The sequence below is a fragment of the Prunus avium genome, chromosome 4, assembly GCF_965620075.1.
Source record: "Prunus avium chromosome 4, drPruAviu1.hap1.1, whole genome shotgun sequence".
NCBI classification, from domain to species: Eukaryota; Viridiplantae; Streptophyta; class Magnoliopsida; order Rosales; family Rosaceae; genus Prunus; species Prunus avium.
This window is the reverse complement of record NC_142287.1, coordinates 11,113,294-11,135,218: the sequence shown is the minus strand read 5'-3', so window position 1 is coordinate 11,135,218 and position 21,925 is coordinate 11,113,294. Positions and strand designations below refer to the sequence as shown.

The window sequence follows — 21,925 nt, the reverse complement described above, 5'->3', positions numbered from 1 at the left end:
AGTAATACCATAAAATACTATAACGTAATCTCATAATTCAACAGAATCAAAATAATTCACATAACAGTCAAGCCTCATTTATAAGATCGTTCTTGTACTTCTCGAAGGATGAAACTACCTTGGAAGACTCTCGGTCATCTGAGGAATCAAACTTCCCTTATTGGTCAACGGGGCCCACGGTGCCCACGACCTCCGATTTCCGATCTAAAAGTTCCGATAGGTTCAACCAAGTCTATTAAACACATTCTGCAAGTTTAATCTCGATCGAGAGGTCGGATCGCTCGCGATCGCACAATCGGACAGTTACCATTTATCCTAAACTTTGAATTATTGAGTTGGAGCATCCGACACTCCGATTCACGATCCGCAAATTCCTACACGATTCGAGAGATGCCTAAATCAACATATTTGAAAATGAAGTTGATCCAATGGTTCGAGTATATCAAACCCGGATAAGGCCTAATATGCGATATCCGATCTACAGTCAAACAATAACCAAATTCAAATCCGAGCATACCGTTGTGCTCGAGATGACATGTGGATCATTTTAGGACCAAGAGGGACACCCAAACGGTGCCCATGGGCCGCCACACGCATCGGCATTGCGTGGTTGTCTTGAGAAATTCTGATAATCGGAAAATCACCAAACCGTCGATCAAGACCTATACCTACATGATCAGGATAATGAGTGGAGCAACTTTTGCTCTTGGACCATGGCCAAAAAGTGGGCGGAGATAGCCGGAATTACGAGTCGAAACCGGCCAGAACTTTAAGCAATAAATTTAGTTTCAAAATGTAGAAATTGATCCTAAACAACCCAACCTTCAGCTAGAACACATTGAGATTATGAAAAAGCACACCTAGATCGAAGAATTTGGTGCCCGGAATCGCTAGAACAAGTGATAGAATTTTTGGGTCAAAACCGGCCCTTTTTGGCCTTTTTCCGGCGACATGCGGCTGAGGGGTGGGGTTGGAAGAGGAGGTTGAGGCGGTCCTGTAGGTATTGGCCTTGTGGTCGGTGGTTGTCTGTGGTGGTGGTGGCTGGTTAAAAACCAAGCCGTAAAATCATTTATTCTCTTTTTAATTCTCGATCCGTACCTTTACGGTAGGGCTGGGCACGGTACGAGATGACACGGGATGGAGGTCATCCTAGTGTCAATCCCGAATAGGGGAATCGGGATGGGATGACACAGGATGGAAGTTTTTGAAAACACGTTCAAACCATACCGGACCCAAACGAGATCGGTATGATTCGATATCAATGTTGATACCGTACAAAATCTGCAAAATTTCATAAATCAAGTGTAATACAACAAAATAAACAATCAAGATTCAAGAGTCTTGATTCAAGACCAACCAAGAAATGGAAATCTCATACAAAGTTCAAGTGAAATGGAAATCAAATCTCATATAGGCTTTTACAACAAATCAAAGCCTAATACAAACAAAACAAACAATCAATCAAGAGTTCAAGTTCAAGACATGTCAAATTACAAAGCAAGAAATGGAAATCTCACATAGGCTTTTACAAAACGAGTCAAGCCAAATTAAGTACAAACTTCAAAGCAAGAAATGGAAATCTTAAATGGCATGTCCCTTTCCCTTTGGATCAATCCCTGATGTGTTGTTGGTGGTAGCAGCTTCAGTACTTGCATATTCTGCAAAAAATAAATTCACACATATTCTTATAAACAAATGCAACATTATAAAATAATAAACAATTAAAAACCCTAAATATTTAAGATTCATGCAAACACAAAACCAAGAAGGAGGTTTATTATTTCTTCTTGCAACAGATGATGTATCAGGTGAAGATTGACAGTGAATAGACATAGTTGAAAGAGATTCATCATATTCAAGAGTTAAAAAATAAGTCATAATTCAAGGCTTTGCTTGATCACTACTGATTTCCAAAAGTCCTATCTTTGAAAATAAAATAAATTACTTTCCACCTTAATAATTAGAGTGGGAGGGGTGGAAAATTCTGTTATATATGCCTTGAATTGTTCCTGTTAACCGTGGAATATGAAGGGTGGAAGGAAAGGGCAAGAGACATGGCACATGAATTGTTCATGTTAACCCAAACCCAATCATAAAAAGCAGAATCCTTACTCTTTTTTTTTTCTTTTTAATGAAGGCATGATAAGATAATACAAGACTGATTTGCCAATTCTGATACCCAAATAACGAAAGCACTTAAAAAAGAAAAATAATCAGGAAGATCCTTCAATTAAAAAAAAAAAAAGCAATTAAATTTGTTTTAAAACACAATAGACCTGCAACTTTAGAATCTTTAAATCAGCCTCAATGCGCTTCACTTTGGTCTCAGAATCAACATCCTTACCTAGCAATGAAGCAAACAACTATATAACACTCAAATCACTAGTATAAATGCTCAAGCTAAAATAAAACAAACAAAATTACCAAGTAATGTTCTTATATCTTCCCATGCCCAAAAAATATTAGCATTTCCAACACCCCAAAGCAGTGAACCATGTAGCAATTCTTAACAATTTCTCAAATTTGAAAACAAATAATTGCAAACCAAATGAGTACCTGAGAATCTGAGATCAGATTGAAATTGGTAGCAGAGCGAAACGGGTTTGAATAAGATCCGGTTCTGAAGCCGCCTCCCAAAGCTCCGCTCTACCACCAACAATACGATCTTCAACGACCCACTGATTTTTCTACACAAAAACTCAGAGACTTTGGGTTGGGACTTTCCTTTTTAACTGGTTTGGAGAAGAACAGAGAGAGAGAGAGGAGGAGGAGGAGGAGGAGAAGAAGATGAGATCGATTGATGGTGGAGGATTTGGGAATTACGGCTTCAAATCATGATTGAGAAAGGAGAAGAGAAGAGAAGAGAAGAGAAGAATTAGACATAGGAAAGGAAAGGAAAGGACGCAGAGAAACAAAGAGGAGTCGAAGAAATATCTGTGGAGAGTAGGGTAGAACTGAAATTAAATTAGGATTAATAAAACTCATGTACTGTTCAGTACGGTATGACACCAATCGGGATCACAAATGTGGAGCTGATGCCGTGCCAAACAGTAACGGGATGACACGGTATCATCCCTTTTACACGTCAACACCAAACGGGATGGCACAAGATTGGCACAGTTTGGCACAGTTTCGGGATGGTTTCGGTATTCCGGTTTTGATGCCCACCCCTACTTTACGGTGTGCGACCTTATAGGTTCTAATTAGCGAGGCCATAGGTAAGAATCACTACGAAAAAAAAGGGCCTTTAGCGACATGCAAAGTCCGTCACAAAAAAAACAAAAAAGCGTCGTAAATAGCGATTAGTGACGTCGCACGACACTTAGGGCCCGTCGTAATAACATATTGCGTCGCATTTGCGACGGTTAAAAATTGTCGCAATAAACTGAGCGTCGAATTTAAGACGCGATTTTACAACACTAGTTACAACGTGAGCTCGTGTAGCAACTAAAGTAATTGCAACAGTGCCGTTCCGTCGCTAATTCTTACACGACAAAGGAAATGCCTTTTTGGCGACAATATATACGACGGTGGCATGCGTCGTTAAAAAAGATTTAGTGATTGTATGTAGTGTCGCAATAATTATGTGACGCAATTTTAATAAATTCAGTTTTTTGAATTATTTTTGAATTTATTATTTTGCACAGCTTGCTTCAACGTAAAAAATTTAATTTGCAACACCAATGACAGTCTTAATTGACATATAAACTCTGATTTTTAATTAGAATTGACTATAAAAACTTATAAAATGGTGTTATATCTTGATCAAAAGCAAAAATAACTTCATTCATGTACTTGAAAGTATCATCTTTTGCATTAACACAAAAAAATTTAATAATTATAGAATCTCAATCTCAAGTCATATGTAAACAATACCATCTCTAGATATAAAACAAAATATTAGGATTCAAAAGTACTAAAATTAATAGAGTTCAAACTTGAAGGAGTCATCATTATCTTGTATTTCATCTTCACCCCTAACCTGAAAATAGTGACAAATACATAAATAAATGAATGGAAAAAAAAAAAACATTTTAATTTTTTTTCGAAGATAATTATCTAACCTTTTAATGAAAACAATTTCTTTTATGCCTCCAAGTCTAAATTAGGCTGCAGCTCGCTATTAACACTAAGTCTTCGTTGATGCATACTTGAGGCATCTGGAATCTATTGAGGATATAGGAAATATAAAACATTTCAAAGTTACAATAAAAACTAAGATCACTTCAAATTAAACAGTATTTATTCTTTAATAAGAGAAAGGCATTAAATATAATGTACCTGGCCGCTTCCGATTTCTTCTGGGGTGGTTTGGAAACCAAGATGAATCATTACTTGATTGAGTTGTGAGCTAACTTCATTTAACTTGGATTGGAGATCATCTATTTTTGACTGATATTGTTTCTCTAGCTCCTCTGTCATCCTATTCTCATTATTGTCAGAATTTGATTTTTGACCAAACACTTGAGATGGAGTTACACCATCCCCATACATGCGAACACGCCCATGTGCATCAATTCCCATCACTTTAGTAAATATTTCCTCTCTAAATGACTCATCTTGTTCATCTTCTACCCTTTCTTCCAAACATTGGTTGAATTGATTCTACAAAATCACACTTGCAGAATTGGTTCATTTGGCTAAAAGATAAAATTTCAAAACAACTCTATATTCAAACTTACAATAAAATCAGCACTGTCCTCGTCAAAAACTTCATCTTCATCATTTTTCTTCTTCTTTGTTCGAGTTTTGATAAACATGCTCAGACGATCAGTCTTCTCTCCTTTCTCTTTCATCTATGTAAGAAAAAAAATTTGATCTCATTAAATATATATCTAAAAAGAAGACCAATGACCAATTTGTTACATACAGCCATAGTACAAATTCTAAATATTTTGTTAGCATTATTTGCCAGCCATTCAAGATATATGCCTGAACAAAAAGGATTAGCTAATAACAATACCTATATGGTCAATGACTCTTAAGACCCCATATACTTCGCTCTTTTAAATGTACACGCTGAGAAATATTAGAGGCATAACCATCTGGAAACTTCACTCCCTTCAATACCTTAAGGAACATATATTTATTGTCCTTATTCATAGTAAAGCATGCAGGAGCTAAGTATGCTTTCTTAGAACCCTGTTGTTGAGGGTGTAATGGTTTCCTAATGCCCATTTCTTCTAAATCACGTCGAGCTTTTAAATTATCCTTTGTTTTTCCAGCAACACCCAATAAAGTCCAAAGTATATTATCACAAAAGTTTTTCTCAATGTGCATGACATCGAGATTGTGACGAATCAAATTATGCTCCCAATATGGTAACTCAAAAAATATACTTTTCTTTTTCCAAAAACATCCATTATTTATATTCTGATCTTCATCTCTTTTCCTTTTTCGAAGGTCTTCCTTGTTATACTCTGTAAGTACATCCTGCAATTGTGTTCTTACATAAGTTCCAGAAAATTTAGTGGGAGCAAGCCCCCATTCTCGCGTGCCATCAAAAGATACTCTATCTTTACGAAATTTATGATCTCTAGGTAAAAACCGACGATGACCCATATAGCAATACTTCCCTCCATGTTTCAACCAACGAGATCTAGTGTGAATGTTGCAACAAGGACATGCTTTCTCTCCTCTAGTGCTCCAACCCGATAAGTTCCCATAGGCAGGAAAGTCGTTCATAGTCCAGAACAACGCAGCATGTAGTTTAAACATTTGATTACTAGAAGCATCATAAGTAAGTATACCTTCATGCCACAATTCTTTTAGCTCATCGATTAGCGGCTGTAGAAATACATCAATCTTATTACCAGGTCCTTTAGGGCCATCAATGAGAACAGATAAAATAAAGAAAGGCTGCTTCATGCATATCCATGGTGGCAAATTATATGGAATTAGAACAACAGGCCATGTACTGTGATTTATGGACATTGTTCTAAACGGATTGAAACCATCTGAAGCTAAACCAAGCCTAACATTACGGCTGTCACTAGCAAAATATGGATTCTTCTCATCAAATGTTTTCCTTGCAGCTGTATCGGCTGGATGCCTTAGCACACCATCATTAGTACGTTCCTCTGTATGCCATTTCATAAGCGACGTTGTTTTAGAAGACATAAAAAGTCTTTGTAATCTTCGCTTTAGTAGGAAATATCTTGCTTGTTTAGCTGGTATTTTTCTATCCACAATCTGACTATTTCCAGACTCACCTTCCAGCTGTTCTTATCTAGATTCTTGGCAAATGCCACATTTTTCAAGTTTCTCATCCTTATCTCTGAATAACATACAATTGTTAGGACATGCATCCCATGTCTTGTATGTGAAATCCAATTCAACAGTTATCTTTTGAGCCTCATAATAAGAGTCTGGTAGTTCTACTCCATTAGGGAAAGCTTCTTTTAGAAAACTCAACAACAGTGTCACTAACTTGTCCGTCCATCCACAAATCACTTTCATATGTAATAACCGGACAATGAAAGACAATTTTGTGAAATTTTCGCATCCTGGATACAAAGGACGTTCTGCATCTTGTAACAATTTCAAATATCTTCTAGTTTCATCATTTGGCCCCTCACCATTTGGTCCCTCACCAATCGGCCCCTCACCATTTGGTCCTTCATCATTCAGCCCCTCACTGTGTTCATTTTCTGTTGGTCTATCATTCCCGAAAATAGAATATGCATTTGGATGCACAAATGCATCATGTATCATTCCAATCATATCATCACCAACAACAGAATCAAAAGTGACGTTAGTATCTTGGTTTGCATATAATGATAGCTGTAGTTCCCCATGTTGAGTCCAATTTTTGTACTTGGACATAAACCCATCCCATATTATATGGCCTCTTACTACATCCCTTGTGAACAAATAACGATTGTGACATTTCTTGCATGGACAATAAATCCTTGTATCATCCATATTTTTAGAAAATGCAAAATCCAAAAAATTCTCAACTCCAGTGAGATATTGCGTAGATGTTCGATCTCGTATATCTATCCAACTCTTGTCCATTCTTTTCTTTTTGTTATCCAAGAAGAAAGAAGAAATAATACCTACCAATCAATACTAGAAAATAATATTTGTAGAAACATAAAGTTGTGGGAGATAGGCAATCTGACCTTCTAAAATTTCAGCTTTTTATATCAATGTAAACCACAGCTATCGTTCTCACGAACAATTCTTTATTGAAATCTTTGAATCTGCAATAAGAAAGACAGATCGGGATGATTCTAATTGTGCAATTAAGTCCAATAACATGCAGCATATACTATTGCTTTACATCTACTTACTAAAAGGGCAAACAAGCTATGTGTTGAACAAACAAAAGGGCAAACACATCACCCACACAGAGAGAGAGAGAGAGAGGCATGAATGGTGCTGATATGAAGGGATAGGTGTCCATATACTGAGGAAGGGGAAATGGACGTGTACCTTGTTTTGGCTCAATGAGTCATTGGAAATTTGGAACCTCATGCCAAAAAAGAAGAAGGGAACATTGTACTTCAAGTCTGTACTATAAAAAAGAATGTTGACCGTAATACAAGTTGTGCCCCAAAAAATTCACACTATTATGCCCCTCTCCTCATACCTGTGTACTATTTTCTTAAAATAAATGTAAAGAATGCTCCTGCTTGTTATTATCTTAACTACTCACGCATATTTAACGTACTTTTCATAAAGTGGTAGAATTATAAGGGTCATTTATTTGTCTTTTGCAATGATGTGAAGACATCATCATTTGTCTTTAATTAATGATGCTGTTTTTTGCAATGATAGGAAGAAATCTCATTTTTTCCTTATTCCCTTCATCCCAGATCCACTACCATCTCTCTGCACTTCATTTTTCCTTATTCCCTTAACTAGAGAATGGAAAGACTTGTCTGTTTGTGACAATGAAGACAAAAATACTTAACGAGAGTGTCTCTTTGCTCTCATGCCAAAGTAGTGGACAGACAATATGCAAAATTATATATGTAAAACAAGAAAACTACTGTAAAAGTCCCAAAAGGTCCCCCATTATGTACAGAAAATGATTCTCTTCTCTTTTTCTTTTTTTTTCCTTTCGGTTTTCCTTTTTCAATCTTTCAAATCCCTTTTCTTCTTTTTTTTTCCTTTCGGTTTTCCTTTTTCAAATTTAGAAGAATGAAGATGTTTGATGAGTCTGACCTCCACAGGACATGGGTACAATCAATTCAATACTATTTTAATGCCCAACTTGGAAACCATCGGCAGAGAGACACGTGTATAGCAATCTTTGTAAGAAGAAATCAGGTGTTGTGTTGTGTGTGCAGAAGTCTTTCTTTGGCTAGCCATCACGTGGGTTGGTATGTGGTCATTAATTGAAGGTGGCTGGCCTTCCCTTGATGGAAATTGCATAGGATTGCATTTTTGACTACCCCTGTTACAATCTATGCACTTTTCTTTCACGCCTTTTCATAAAAAATGGGGCATCAATGCCTTTTCTTAATTATGTTTCTATCTGTTTCTCTTCTTTTCTTTTCTTTTTTTCTTGCATGTCCCTATCCAATCTGACACGTTTTCTAACTTCGCATTTCACAGTCAAAAATAGAAATTCCCTGCAACTCTTAATTTACAAAAACTATATGTTCTCTACACTATTCAAATTCAGTCCACACTCTTTCACAACTAAGTGTTAAAACAGGCTGCATTAAAAAAAACAAAAAAACAACATTTTTTTTTTCTCTTCTTCTTCTTCATCCTCTTCCTCATATTCTTCATCATCATCTCGCCATGCTTCATAATTCCACCAAAGGAGCCTTTAGTTTTGCGCTCTGAATATTCTCTTCCGGATTTTCACGCACCGCTTCTTCGTCATCTCCGCGTTTTCGTTTACTCGGTTGCTCTGAGGCCGTTGGCTGTTTTTGCGTTTCTTTAGCATAAAAAGTTACCAGTTTGGATAACTTTTCATTTTTTGCATGCAAAAACTCGAGCTGGCGTCGGTGCTCCTCTTCCCTTTTTGCCCCATCCTTCTTCAATCTTATGTTGTTGTGCTGATATTCATCAACCAATTTTTGCTTTGCCATCAACTGAGCTTTTAGAAATTGCGTTTCATGAGTTTTTGCAATGAGGCGATGCCCCACACTTGCGATACATGTAGCACTCTGCACGCCCATTGCCACGACATCACTCACTAGGCGGTTATCATCTCTCATTCTCAGTATGCGCACATCTCTGGGAGTCACCAGACTCCTCGCAACTCCAATGGCAACATCGTTGTCAAGGAGTAACGAGTCATTGACGGTCACGGGTCCTTGTTAGGACGCAAAATAGGGCGCCTAGACTGGTGCAAGTGATTGCACCCTTGTCTGTGTTGGCGGAGCTATTAAGATCCAAAGAAGAGTGGAAGGAATAAGACATTATCTCTACTTTGCTTTCTCTCTTTCTTCTTTGCTTTCTCTCTTTCTTCTTTGCTCTCTCTCTCTCTCTCTCTCTCTTATAGTTTAGAGAAACCCTAGCAATTAAAGCTTCAACCGTCCCCAAACCATTTGTCGCGACGTGCACGAACGCGTTCAAGAAGTCGTCTCTACTTTACTTTCCATGACGTTGTAATTGTCTCTACTTTCCATGACGCCGTAATTGTCTCTACTTTCCATGACGCTGTAATATCTGTGATTGTACCATAAGCTTGCTAAGCCTTGGGATCAAAATCAAAATCTTTAAGCTCTCTGGATATGATCAACACCAAATTCAGCAGCAACAACCCTGAGGGCGGTTTCGGTGACCAAGATCCTCGCCCGAAAAAGACGCATCACCGCCACACTCAACATCAGATCCAAGAAATGGAAGCGTGAGTAGTATTTAAGCGTTAATGAGTTCATAATGGTCCTTTTTTTTAAACAAAAAATTAACCTTGAATTAATGTTCTAGTTTTTTTTCTTGGGATATTATTATTTAGTTTATTCAAGGAGTGTCCCTGCCCAAAACCCAAGCAGAGGAAGGAACTAAGCCGGGAATTAGGTTTGGAACCATTCCAAGTGAAATGGTGGTTTCAAAATAAGCGCAACCATATGAAGGTATATGATGTTTTGTTCATGACACGTTTTTAATTAAAATGGGTTTGTGAAAATATACAACTTTGTTTTATTTATTTTTCCTTTTTGACAGACTCAGCTAGAGAACACACAACTTCGTAATGAAAATGAAAAGCTTCGTGCCGATAACATGAGGTACAGAGAAGCCCTAGGCAGTGCCTCTTGCCCCAATTGCGGTGGCCCGACAGCTATCGGAGAGATGATAATCGAGAATGCAGTGGCAGCCATGGAAGAGCTAATCAGAATGGCTCAAATGGGTGAACCCTTGTGGATGACCAGCCTTGATGGCAACACCACTGTGTTCAATGAAGACGAGTACATCAGAACATTCCCTCGTGTTGCTCCAAAACCAAACAATCATTTCAAATGTGAAGCTTCGGGCGAGAGCGCTGTTTTTGTCATGAACCACATCAACCTTGTTGAGATTCTCATGGATGTGGTAACCTTATTTACTTGTGTCATCAACATTGAACAAATTTGCTATATCTAGATCTACTAATTTGCTGAAATTTCAAATTCAATGTGATTGTTTATTTGTAAATTTTTTCATGTTTGCAATTTTGGGGTGTAACTTGCTTCAATGAAAAAAAAATTTGGAGTTTGTGAACTCATGAGGAATTGAACTCTGGTCAGGAGTTTGGAGACAAGGCTCAAACACCACTGGACTGATGCATCTTCTTGTCGAATAACCATACAAATGTAGTATTTATTACAATCTAACCGTCCCACAAACTCTTGTTTTCTTTTTCTTTTCTCCCAGCCGTCATCATTTTTTCCTTCTTTCGTTCTTCTCTCCATCTTCTTCCGTTTTTCTTTTCTTCTTTTCTTCTTCTTTTCTTTTTCTTTTCTCCCAACCGTCATCATTCCTTTCCCTCTTTCTTCTCTTCTCTCCATCTCTCCATCTTCTGCATTTGCTTTTTCTTCTTTTCTCCCAGCCATCATTTCTTCTTTCTTCTCTCTTCTCTCTCCATCTTTTTCTTATTTCTTCCCCGCTGGCTGCATTTTCTTCTTCTGTGACGGTATATGCGTATCAAGGGTATATAGCCTGCCTATATGGGCCAAGAATTTGGCACTTGTGTCATCAACATTGAACAAATATTAATTATGTCTTTAAATAGAGGAATAACACATAAACCCTAATCATTTTTTGTTTTACTTATCTTCTTGTTTAGAATCAATGGTCGACTGTGTTTTCTGGGATTGTGTCGAGAGCTATGACTCTGGAAGTGCTATCAACTGGAGTGGCTGGAAATTACAATGGAGCCTTGCAAGTGGTATAATATATATCTACTTTCACAATTCTATTATCTTCTCCCTGGAATCTCAAATATTTTTAATAACATTATCTTGTCGTGGTTAATTATATGTTCGGGTTGACTATATTATTTGTGATTTGGTAGATGACTGCAGAATTTCAAGTACCCTCATCGCTTGTTCCAACTCGTGAGAGTTATTATGTGAGGTACTGCAAACAGCATGCTGATGGCACTTGGGCTGTGGTTGATGACTCCTTGGACACTCTGCACCTTAATCCTGCACCAAGGTCATGCCAAAGAAGACCCTCTGGATGTCTCATCCAAGAAATGCCAAATGGATACTCAAAGGTAATGTAATTAATAATTAAACACACTATGTATTTAACTCTGATTCATATTTGACTTGCATCATGTATTTAACTCATTACATTATTTGTCATTTAATTTTAAAACTTTTGGTGCTTTAGGTTACATGGGTTGAGCATGTCGATGTGGATGAACGTGGTGTTCACAATCTGTACAAGCAGCTGGTTAACTCTGGCAACACATTTGGGGTGAGACGATGGGTCGCTACCTTGGACCGTCAATGTGAACGTCTTGCCAGTTCCCTGGCATCAAACATCCCTACTGGTGATGTTGGTGGTAAGAACAATTTTGTGTAGGTCTATTCTTTTACGTTCTAGTATTGTCTAACACGAGAGACGTCCTCTTAAAAGATTGCATGTGTCTAATATGGCATGTTGTGCACGCACATGGATTCATTAATTAAGCCTTTTTTTTTTAAATGCATGATTAATTAGTGATTACAAATCAAGAAGGCAGAAAAAGTCTGTGAAAATTGGCTGAAAGGATGGTCATAAGCTTCTGTGCTAAAGTAAGCGCTTCAACCACTCACACATGGACAACACTGTCTGGGACAGGGGCTGATGATGTTCAAGTGATGACCCGAAACAGCGTGGATGATCCTGGCAGGCCTCCCGGTATTGTGCTCAGCGTCGCCACATCTTTCTGGCTTCCAGTTCCTCCCAAAAGGGTATTTGAATTCCTCCGTGATGAGAACTCTCGTAATGAGGTACGTGAATTAATTATCCTTCAAATTCTTAGGATGATCTATCAGATCTAATACATTAACCAAATTATTCATGAAATACAAGAATGAAAATGGTTCGACTAATTACTTGAGCTTCACCAGTGGGACATTTTTTCCAATGGTGGAATTGTTCAAGAAATGGCACACATTGCTAATGGTAGCGACACTGGAAATTGCGTGTCTCTACTGCGAGTAAATGTAGCTCTCTCTTATTGTTATTATTATTTTAATTTTCTTAATTATTCCATATTATGCTCCTAATCACAATTAATGAATTATTAACCTTGCCCTTTTCAAAAATGAACTTAATTTTGTAGAGTGCGAATTCAAGCCAGAGCAACATGCTGATACTGCAAGAGAGCTGCATAGACAAAACAACTTCTTTTGTGATTTATGCTCCAGTGGACATTGTTGCCATGAATGTGGTACTAATTGGGAGTGACCCTGACTATGTTGCTCTTCTTCCTTCTGGCTTTGCCATCCTTCCAGATGGAGGAGGCATGGGGGATTCTGGCTCTGGTGGTTCCCTTCTCACTGTTGCCTTTCAAATTCTGGTTGATTCTGGCCTGACCGCCAAGCTCTCTCTCGGGTCGGTGGCAACAGTTACCAATCTGATTGCTTGCAATGTTGAGAGGATCAAAGCTGCATTGTCTTCCGACACTGCATGAATTTCATGACATAACTTCAGTTAATTTTTATGTATTTAGTGATTTTCCTTGTTTCAAAATTTGGTCGTTTGGTTCTTGTGAAAAATATTCTATCATTGTAGTTTGGCCCGGTTTGGTGCGGTTTGGTTCGGCCGGTTTAGGCATAAAAGAAAACATCATTTTCTCCATGTCACCGAACATGTTCATTCTCAAGTTTCCTAATATCAAACACATAAAACATTCACTAATCATACAACCCAAAGAGGTAAAGAAAAAATAGAAAAAAGAAAAAAAGCTGCAAGCAATAATAATTTTTACAGAACATGATTCTCAAAGAAATACAATACTATTATGCTTAATTATATAGTTATTACAAATCATGATTTAAAAAACAGTGATTCCTTCCAAACAGCAGCCCCATCAGATTCAACACAACATTCTGCACATCAAAACAGTAAAATAGAACTTCTCTCCCTCTGCTGATATTCTCATTCCGCACATAAAAACAACAATAATGAGTTTCATAAGAGTATTGTATGACACAAGCTCTGTTTCATAAGAATACTAGTCCAGCACCAACAACATAAACACATAGTAGCTTACTCATTTTATCTCCTTATGGAACGTAGAGATGCCCACCCCTAGAAATAATTCACCTTAGTTAATTGGGGGGAAGGGGGGTGGGGTCCATAAGTATATATTTTTTTCGTTTTTTTTTTTTAATGATTTGATGGATTATTGGATGACATGTTGTTGATTTAGACGGTAAGGGGAAAATTGATAATACAATTTAATTCAAGTCTTTAATTCGCTAAAAAAAAAGGTCAGGGGGTAAATTAATAATTATGTACAAGTTCAGGGGGCATTTTAGTAGTTTACCCAACAAAAAAAAAGCAGCACTCAAAATTTAAAAAGAGTTTGATAGAGAGACTGAAATTTTTAGCTAAAGAGTGAGGGAGAGTGAGGGAAATTCGGATAGTTTCTTTTAGGAACATTGTACTGTAGTAAAGTAATATAGTTTTGACAACATGAGCTGAGCGTTGTTGAACTCCAGATACAACAACACGCCAGGATGCGTTGTTAAAATATCCTCGAAATTCCATTTCAACAACGCGCATTTATAGGCTGTTGTTAAAAGCGATATAACACAACACACATACTCTATACGTTGTTAAAAGCCTAATTCCACAGCGCAAACTTACGCACGTCGCAAATTAAACACTTCCATACCTATTTGCGATGTGAGATGCAACATTACTAATTAAAGTGTCGCAATTATTTTGGCGCGAATCACCCCCACTTAAAATTACATGTATTTGCGAGGGCCGCGTCGACCGTCGCAAATATTTGTCGCAAATGGGCATTTTTCTTGTAGTGAATGGTTTCTTCTAAATCGAATGCGAATTGTATCCCTCTATACAATTCTCCCTATTAGCGAATGCTAATTGCAATTAGTCCTTACAAGGCTTCCATAAACCATGAGTGACACCTAGCAATATGTCAAGGCTAAGGATTGAAATATCGGCTGATACACCGATATATTGGTATTTTCAACTGTCGACATCGATACTGGGGGGTAAGGCCATATCTTCCCATGTATCGATGATATATCCCTAATATGTGCGATATCCTCGATATTTTGTCGATATCCTCGATATTTCCAAATACCAATAACAAAACCCCAAAAAAAAATTCATAAGTTTTGAAGCAAATTGAAACCCAAAATACTGACATAGTCCACTGAATTGGAGGTATGTGGCCAATGATTAGATGTTTTTGAAGGCAATTGGCAATATCCAATTCAAAAGAGTTTTTGGGTTATCCATTAATTATTAATATGAAGAATCCATGCACAATCAATTGGCAATATCAAATTCAGGCAATTGGAAATATCCAATTCACTACCCACATACCTCCAAACAATCTGACTACCTTTAGTTCCATCAAAGCCAGAGAATCATCGAACTAGAATCCGTAAAATAGAGTCTGCAAAGCCCATATACCATTGTCCCCCAACCCCCAAAACTTCCCACTGTTATCACGAGAGAAGCCCTCTTTAAATCAGAGGCTATTTTGCTTCTTTTGGAGTACCAAATCTTCACTTCTGTTCTTTCTCTATGAGCTTTTCAATTTTTATTTAGTTTGTGAGCTTCTTTCCTTGTTTGCAAGTTCTCTTTGACTGTTGTTTCAGGTATGTGGTGCTCTCCCTCATGTCTGTATTATTTCTGTGATAAATTTGATATTGTAAGTTAATTTAATATATTTAAGTGCGATAGATTAAAAATGGCAAGTAGTAGTGCACCGAGTGGAGCTAGTGTGCCTGGTGGTATTGATGTGGCATAGAAATATTCTCATCCAATAGAAGGCAATAAGCATGGCACAATATGCACATTTTGTGACACCACATTTAAAAGTGGTGGAATTACATGGCTAAAGTATCATTTGGCCGGATTTGATCCACATAAGAGTGTAAAGAAGTGCAAAGAAGTACCACTAGATATTAAGAAGGAGATAATTGCATGGATAAAGGATAAAGAGTCTAGCAAACAACATAAGAAATCTGTTGAAGAAAACATAAGATCTACAGCAAGAGGGGATACATGGGAAATAAAAGTAGCAATCCTATTGATGATGATGATGATAATGAGGATGGATATGCATATCCTCTAGACATGCACCCAGCGGAGAAAGAAGATTACCTTGCTGCCATTAGAGTGTTGAAGCAAGAAGAACGGTTTAGACAAGAAGGAGTTTACAGAATGGGAAGCAAACGATTTGCAGGGGGAACAAGTGGTAGTAGTCAACCGCAATACCGTCGCACTCAAAGCCTTTGAGACCCACTCTGATCTCCTCCGGAACCAATGACACACAAGAACACTAGAGCAAAATAGAGAACAATCAAAGGCATGATTAGAAACTCAGCAGAGGTACTTAGAAGATATTGCAGCAAATTCTTCATACTTGAGAATGTGGCTCCTCAAAAAGCAAGTTCCCCTCATTTCAAGAACATGATTGATGCATCCCAACAAGAAGGTTTTGCTTTATTCCTTACGACTTCTCTTTCTTGAACTTAAATATTCTAAACCCACCAATTGCTAATATGAGTTCGATTATATTAGTTCAAGGTGTAGCCACACCATCGCCGTATGAAATAAAGCATAAGTACTTAGATATGGAACACATAGATATGCAAGCCTATGTGGAAAAGGTAAAGGAAGATTGGGGTGTGTATGGATGCACCATCATGAGTGATGGATGGACTGGCCCGACGAGGTTGTCCATAATAAATTTCATGGTATACTCAAACGGGAAAACTATTTTTTTGAAATCAGTGGATGCTTCAGATAAAACCAAGGATGCAAAGTACATCGCCAAATTGTTGAAGGATGTCATAAAAGAGGTTGGGCTGTCGAATGTTGTTCATATTGTCACCGACAATGGTTCAGCCTTTGTTAAGGCTGGAGAGATGATGATGGAGCGGTACCCTATTTATTGGACTCCTTGTGCTGCACATTGCATATATCTAATATTTGAAGATATTGGGAAGCAAGAGTCGGTGGCTAATGTCATAAATAAGGCTAGGAAATTAACCAACTACATTTACAATCATGGTTAGCTATTGGCTCAAATGAGGATCTTCTGTTAAGGGGATTTGGTCCGACCTGATGCAACCTGGTTTGCGACAAACTACATCACCATCAATAGCATCTTATATAAGAAAGTTGGGTTCATACAACTTTTTACAAGTGAGGAATGGTATGATAGTCGATTCAGAGAATCAAGAGATGGGAAGAGAATTGAAAGTCGAGTCATTGATCATAGATTCTGGGAAGGAGTACAATCCATCTATGAGCCTGCGAATTGTTGACACGGAGGTAATTCCTACCATGCCTATCTTATATGATATGTTTCACATAATGAAAGTGAAGATTTCCAAACTGAAGGGAAAAAAAATGGATTCTCAAAATCATCAATCACAGATGGGATGTCACATTATCTCGTCCATTACATCAAGCTGGTACGTTTTAATCTCTTAGTAAAAAAGTGCATCGATTTTTAAATTTATACAACGGGTATTAGCTAATCTTCATATTTATAGCCCACTACTTGAACCCTAGATATCAATATGAAACAGGGGTTGGCCATAATAAAGAGTTACTTTCAGGACTCCAACGCGTATTTGAAAGGTTGAACCCAAATGGGGATAGAGGTTTGCAAGCATTTGGGGCTGAGGTAAGTGAACACAAAACAATGTCTTCCTCGTTAAGTTTAGTTTTATGCATACTGAACACAAAATATTGTGAATCCAGGTGATAAATTTTAGAGACTGTAGAAAGACATTTCGCACTAAGATGGCCGTCAAATCAAGAAAATTGATCCCCCCAATAGAATGGTGGAATCTTCATGGTGATTCTGCCCCGAACTTGCAAAAAATTGCTATGTGTATATTGTCATAGACAGCGTCATCATCTGCATGTGAGCAAAATTGGAGTACATTTTCTCTTATTCACACGAAACAAAGGAACGGTCTCGCATATACTAGGCTGGAAAAGATTGTCTTTTGCAATTATAATATGAAACTTAAGCTACGTGATGAAGAGGTCGAAATGAACAAGATTGCAGAAAATGACTACATAGACCTTCTTGATATTGCAGGGCAATCATCTGATGATGATAATAATCGAATTCAACAATGGATTATGACAGCTCACTTGGATGATGAACAAGGCAGTCCTAATGCCGTTATAGCACAACATGTTGCCCAAGAAGGAGTTGATGTTGATAGAGTCATATCCGAAGATGTTAGGAGTTGAGATACTTCATCATTTGAAAGGGATATATGCTTGGACCTTGGCAAGGTCAAAGACGTCCCTTGAGTGACAATGCCAATACTAGTAGAAAGGAAAGTTCATCCAATTCGTCAGATAATGATGGAGGAAGTAATGATGGGTCAGGAGGTAATGAAGAAGGAAGACAATATAGCCCATTTGCTATCAAGGGTGATTTTACTCATGCCACCCAAGATGATGCAGAGAAGCTGGACTAGGCATTGGCGCAATTGGGAAGCAATACTCAAGGAGAAGAAGCCAACCAATCAATCCATCTGAAGATGACATGGCGATCAATTTTGGATCTATGAGCATAGGAACTAGACCTATGGTTATGTCATGTCTAATTATAGTGGAACTAGTTATGGAGCTCAAGATGATGAAACAGATTATGGACCTACTAGTTAGTGATCGGTTCATAATTGTATATCATTTTGTACCCTTCTAGCTTATGATTTGGTTATGTTATTGAGTTAAACTTGTGCTTTTAATTCATTTTCTATTTTGATAAGTCCATAATTTCATACACTTGCATGCCTTCTTTACTTAGTGATTTTGCTTAGTTTCTCTTTATTTTGAGTCACTTACCTATGTTTGTGTGTTTTGTAGGTTAAGATAGCAAGAGATAACATTTGATGCAATCCATGCATGTTAAGGGCTGATTGGCAAAGAGCAAGAGCTTAAAGACAAAACCAAAGTTGGGCCACACTTCTTGTCAGTCCAGTTTCGTAAGTCACCTTGCAGGTCTCATTTCAGCAATCTGCACAACTCGGATGAGGAGACACTCTTCATAGAAGTTGTTCAATTGGGTGTCTAGTATAACATATCCAAAATTCAGCCCAATTGAACATATGTGGAGTCCTTAGCCCGTCCAACACTGAACCATGCTCAGGAGGATTTGCAGCTGCCAACTTTGAGCCTTGTCTCCTCCTTTAAGCCATGTGCCTCACCCATGCTGCAACTGACTTTGGATCCAACATAATGAGTGAAGTGGGGAGGCATTCCAGCTATGAAATTCTAAAGGAGCAAGTTGGTACATGCTGGAGCTATTATAGAGAAAGCATGTGCATGCATGTAAAGCAAAGAAATGAAATGAAGTCAATTCCAGTCTCTGTTCGGCTTCCAACTTGCAAGGCCCAAAACGCACACTTCTACTGCTCCGATGGGAATACTTTCTTCATAGAAGTTGTTCCAATGGGTGTCTAGTATAACATATCCAAATTTGAGCACCATTGGATACGTTTTGAAACCTCTGGCCTTCCTACACCAAGACTGGTTCAGATAACTCGTTTTTCAGCAACCAAAAGGCAACCACATGGGTTGGCAACCAAAAGGCAACCACATGGGTTGGCAGCAAAGGCAGCCACAACTGATCACCTTTGAACCCATGTGAAGATGCTTGAGGTGCAGCAAAAGATGAAGGATGGTGTGGGAGTTCATCATGATGTTCCTCCCTCTTAGCCCTATAAATAGAGAAGCCTTCAAGCTTCAAAACACACCCCAAGGGGGGAGCTCTCAAACACTTCTCTAGAGCTCCCTTCCCTTCTCTCCCTCAAATTCTCTTAGTTTCTCTTTCTAAGTTTTCAATTGTTGTAATGAAATTCTGAAATTCTGATTAAGTTTTTCTTAGTTTCACTTTACTTTTCATTGTAATGTACATTCTTTCTTAAGTTTCAAGTTTAATTAGTTTCCAAGTTTCAATTATGGTTTTTGTTCTTATTCATTATGCTTATAAGTTAATAGGCTAGTTTGAATGATTGATCACCATTTAGGCTTGCATGTTAGCTATCTTGGTTTGAATTAAGAGTAGACACCATGCTTTAATTCGAATTGAACTATGAATAGGAAGAGTATGTATGGACATTCGACAACAGGGATTAGATACATGCTTGGTTGTTTAAATTGTTCTTCTATGCTTAATGGGTTCCTAATGCTTAGTTTTAGGTTAGACAACAAATGATCAAATTAGGGAATTAGGAACACAAGGTTATGACCAAACACCATGGCTTAATCATACTTTAGCTAGAATCAATCCGTTAATCTAATTGAACTTGGGAACTTATTTGCTTGAGTTATTTCATTCTTTCTTGTTTTATTTATTTTCTTTTTTTCATTTCTATTTTGTGTAGGGGAAACAAATTGGATCATTCAATCACCAATCCTCGTGGGATCGACCTCGCACTTACATATGCTATACTACCAAACGGCTCGTGCACTTGCGAGTATCACAAGTTGAGGATGCAGTTGAAACCATTTTGGTGCAGCTAAATCGACGCAACAGTTAGGTTCCCATATATGGGAGGACAGTAGGGAGCTCAAGAGAGACATATGTGCACCATGTTCAAACATGGCTTACAAACTGCTCAGGTTACATGACTTGGTATGACTATTGTATGAATCTAGATGGTTGTTCCTCATTGTTTGAACCTTATATGAGCTCTTCATTTATGTAGATGGACATTTATCTAAATTGTAATCCAATGTTTAAACAAACTATGGATTTATGCATGGTTTATTCATTCTAATCAACATTTTATTTCCAAACTTTTCATTAAAGCGCATTACATACCACTTATATTTCATCATATGTATATCATATTATTAGTAAATTTTGAGTTTTATATGTTCAATACATTCATTGGTAATGTACATAACATCTATGAAAGTTTTACACCAAAATTATGTGTTTCAATGCCTATATCTGTCATTTTTGTTGATTTTTTCCTGATACCTAAAACGATAACGATATATCCCCCAAAATATCCGTAAATTGGAGGCCTGATATTATCTGCACGGCCGATATTTTAATCCTTGGTCATGGCTACCTAAGCTAAATAGAATTCATTTAGAGAACCTAGTCAGTTTGTGATTACAATACTCTATGTCGTGTTGTTGGGATATGGTTGACTTCTGTCAAATCCCTAACACGACATCTCTAGGTTATACGATTCACTTGGATGTAATTGCAAACGTTATTATTTCAATTCTCATCCTATACTTTGGCCAAAGATTCAACGAATCATATCTTTAGAGTATTCTCTCTTCCTACTAAATGTAGAGATTCCTCTTTGTACATTCACATGCCTCTGTGTACATGCTGAGTATCTTGAGGAACATCTTTAAGTTACATCCTTTTGATACGACTTTATGGTGCTCTCAAAGACAAACAACTCATACACTAGACAACCGTGATGTCTCATGTCTGATGACTAATTTGCATTATCATAACTTAGAATTCTTTTTTTGACACTTGTAAGTAAGACTTCCATAATAAGAATTCTTGAGTTGATCGTGTTCAGTGAACTCCATCTTTATAAAGCACCTTCACACTTGTCTTAGTGTCTCTACACGAATGATTTGAGACTAGTCATCCTCTCAATTAAGCAAACATAGTGTGTACCAGTCTTTGCAGTTCACCATTGTACAATTGCTGATCTTATGACCAGGAACCTTTTAGGATACGATACTCCAATGATGGAAAGGTCTCGTGAATCTAACTTTTTTAGACTCCTTTCCATTATATCTTTATCCATGGACTTATTACTTTTGTGTACATTATGTATCTTAAAGTAACATTCACTCCCCTTGGATTATATTAATAATATTATATCCTTAGAGTATTCCATTTTTATATTGGCTTCTAGGGCATATATCTAATAATAACACCACCATTTTCTTGCAACGCCGCCATGTTGGGCAACACATCCACGTGATACTCAGGGCATATGCTTGATTTTGGTTATGGATTTGATTTCATGTATGCCAGAAACTCGTAGAATAATAATTTGTTGGAATCGACCATGACTATGGTTGATTTGGTCTTGGCTTTGAGTTTGAGCAAATGGAACTAGTCTGAAACAAGAAAATATATTTTCGGAAGAGAGAGTTGAGTTTGGGCTCAGAGGCGGGGATGATTATTCTGGTTTTTTGCTGGTGCGGGTTTTTTCTGGATATATAAGTCAAATTCTCTTACTAAAATTGTTAATCCATAGGTTTGCATCTCTCTTTGTACGGGTTTCGAAAACCGAAGTGTTGTTGTTTCTTG

General features: G+C 37.5%; 1 protein-coding gene and 2 pseudogenes across 3 annotated transcripts; 2 read left to right on the top strand and 1 right to left on the bottom strand.

Moving 5' to 3' along the window:
- Nucleotides 1-3,847: 3,847 nt before the first annotated feature.
- On the bottom strand, nt 3,848-7,561 carry LOC110744538 (uncharacterized). Of its 2 annotated transcripts, none has more exons than XM_021944531.2 (6): nt 7,438-7,561; nt 7,125-7,205; nt 4,683-4,796; nt 4,282-4,605; nt 4,065-4,167; nt 3,848-3,982 (listed from the first exon to the last, which is right to left on the bottom strand). In XM_021944531.2, the coding sequence occupies exons 3-5, from the start codon at nt 4,794-4,796 to the stop codon at nt 4,087-4,089; spliced, it is 519 nt and encodes a 172-aa protein (XP_021800223.1). In that variant the 5' UTR covers nt 7,125-7,205; nt 7,438-7,561; the 3' UTR covers nt 3,848-3,982; nt 4,065-4,086. The 2 variants fall into 2 exon arrangements, with proteins under 2 accessions (XP_021800223.1, XP_021800222.1); XM_021944530.2 differs by lacking the exon at nt 7,438-7,561 and adding an exon at nt 7,296-7,428.
- A 1,906-nt stretch (nt 7,562-9,467) lies between these two features.
- On the top strand, nt 9,468-13,299 carry LOC110744536 (homeobox-leucine zipper protein HDG2-like; annotated as a pseudogene). Its single transcript, XR_015835072.1, has 9 exons — nt 9,468-9,814; nt 9,923-10,040; nt 10,132-10,497; nt 11,231-11,332; nt 11,459-11,662; nt 11,782-11,956; nt 12,115-12,386; nt 12,507-12,602; nt 12,722-13,299. The product of XR_015835072.1 is annotated as a homeobox-leucine zipper protein HDG2-like (transcript).
- A 1,108-nt stretch (nt 13,300-14,407) lies between these two features.
- On the top strand, nt 14,408-17,865 carry LOC148294786 (uncharacterized; annotated as a pseudogene).
- The last annotated feature ends 4,060 nt before the right edge of the window (nt 17,866-21,925 follow it).